Below are 2,145 nucleotides of genomic sequence, written 5' to 3' on the forward strand. Positions count from 1 at the left end.
ACCGCACCGCCGAGCCGAGCCGAGCCGCCCGCCCGGCCGAAGCATGTCCAAGCCCAGCGACCACATCAAGCGCCCCATGAACGCCTTCATGGTGTGGTCCCGCGGTCAACGGCGCAAGATGGCCCAGGAGAACCCCAAAATGCACAACTCGGAGATTAGTAAGCGGCTGGGCGCGGAGTGGAAGTTGCTCTCCGAGGCGGAGAAGCGCCCTTACATCGACGAAGCCAAGAGGCTGCGGGCGCAGCACATGAAGGAGCATCCCGACTACAAGTATAGACCCCGGCGCAAGCCGAAGAACCTGCTCAAAAAGGACAGGTATGTCTTCCCTTTGCCTTACCTCGGGGAAACCGATCCCTTAAAGGCCGCCGGGCTTCCCGTGGGGGCCACTGACTCTCTGCTGAGCTCCCCGGAGAAGGCCAGGGCTTTCCTGCCTCCCACCTCAGCACCTTACTCCTTACTTGACCCCAGCCAGTTCAGCTCCAGCGCCATTCAGAAGATGACTGAGGTTCCTCACACCTTAGCTACCAGCACCCTGCCCTACGCCTCCACCTTGGGATACCAGAACGGGGCGTTTGGCAGCTTGAGCTGTCCCAGCCAACACACCCATACTCACCCCTCGCCAACTAACCCGGGCTATGTCGTGCCATGTAACTGTACAGCTTGGTCGGCTTCCAGTTTGCAGCCTCCAGTTGCCTACATATTATTTCCGGGCATGACCAAGACTGGGATAGACCCCTATTCTTCAGCACATGCGACTGCTATGTAACACCCACCCACACCCCCACAGGCGTCCCCACCCCCCCCGAGCGAGCCTTGGGTTGCAGCCGGAACTGGGATTCATTCATGTGCATGTACATAAAACCTGCAGAAGCAAAATGCCACCCGGAGCAGGACTCTGCTGCCCGTGCACCGTGCTGGGACGCACACGGACGCTTCCTCGGGGACTCGGAGACGCTCTCGCTCAAACCCAGCACTCGCGCTGAGTGTCGTCTCCAGGCTCGGGGAGGGGGAATCTGCAATCGCAGGGTCAGATAGGAGCCCGAAACTTGTGAGAGTTGTAAATGTGTTCAAAAAAGAAAAAAAAAAAGGAAAAAGAAAAAAAAAACCACAAACCTCGAACTGCCCTTTTGGGACGGAAGCGAAAAAAGAAAAAGAGAGAGGCGGTTTCGATTTTTATTTATTTCTTAATGTCTATGAGTTCTCTAGGGTCTCATGTCACTTGGACTTGACTTTGGGAAGTCCCGGTATTATTATGATTTTTTTTTCCTTTTGCACATTAAAAGACGAGATCAACTGTGTTATATATATAAATATATATATATATTTTGCCACCACGCACTACTAGGTAAAATTGCTTTTCATGTCAGAAAAAAAGGCTCTTCAAAGTTAAAAAACGAAAAAAGAGGGGGAGAAACATTTATATTTAAAGCATATGATAGTGTTTGCTTAATTTAAAACAGATAGTCCTTAAATTTGTGTGATCCAGTGAGACTAGATCTAAGTTTACTTTAGACAGAGCGTCAGGTATGAAGTCAGGCAGTAGAATTGTAAAAAATTAATAATACTAATAATATTACTACTAATAACTAAAAAGGAATAAAAGTGATGGTAATTTAAATATGTTTTCATAATGTCTTGGGGAAAAAATTGTATTCGGCAGGATTTTACCTCGTTAAATCTTTTCATTTGTTGAACAAAGACATTTTGAATAAAGACAATCTGTCATTAAACGAGGCACCTACGTAGCGTAAATTCCGTGCCCCGGTTTACGAGCTCCCTGCCTCGCACCGAGCCCGGCGACCGCTCGGGGCTCCGGGCGCTGCTCGCCGCGGCCGGAGCAGCGGGCGAGGCCGAGCCTCCCGCCCGCAGCCCCCGGCGGTCGCTGCCTCGACGGGGCAGCCGGCCTCCCCGGCGGGGCGCACCAGGCCGAGCGCTTCCCCGCCGGGGCGGGCAGGGCCGGGCAGGCTCGTTCCCCGACGGGGCGCAGCGGCCCGGACCCTGCCCCGGCAGGGCGTACAGGGCCAAGTAGGGTTCTTCCCCGACGGGGCGTACCGGGCTGGACTCTTCCCCGAGTCGGCCTCCCCGTCGGGGCTCAGGCTGGATTTGCACCCGGAGAGACAGCTCGGCGGCGGGGAAACCCGACTG

General features: G+C 53.9%; 1 protein-coding gene across 1 annotated transcript; it reads left to right on the forward strand.

Annotated features, from left to right (window-relative positions):
• Window positions 1-43: 43 nt before the first annotated feature.
• On the forward strand, window positions 44-766 carry SOX14 (SRY-box transcription factor 14). The gene has a single exon (XM_085303932.1). The coding sequence runs from the start codon at window positions 44-46 to the stop codon at window positions 764-766; it is 723 nt and encodes a 240-aa protein (XP_085160058.1).
• The last annotated feature ends 1,379 nt before the right edge of the window (window positions 767-2,145 follow it).

This window comes from Rhea americana, unplaced genomic scaffold (genome assembly GCF_003343005.1).
Source record: "Rhea americana isolate MKP2758 unplaced genomic scaffold, rheAme1 scaffold_200, whole genome shotgun sequence".
Classification (NCBI taxonomy): Eukaryota; Metazoa; Chordata; class Aves; order Rheiformes; family Rheidae; genus Rhea; species Rhea americana.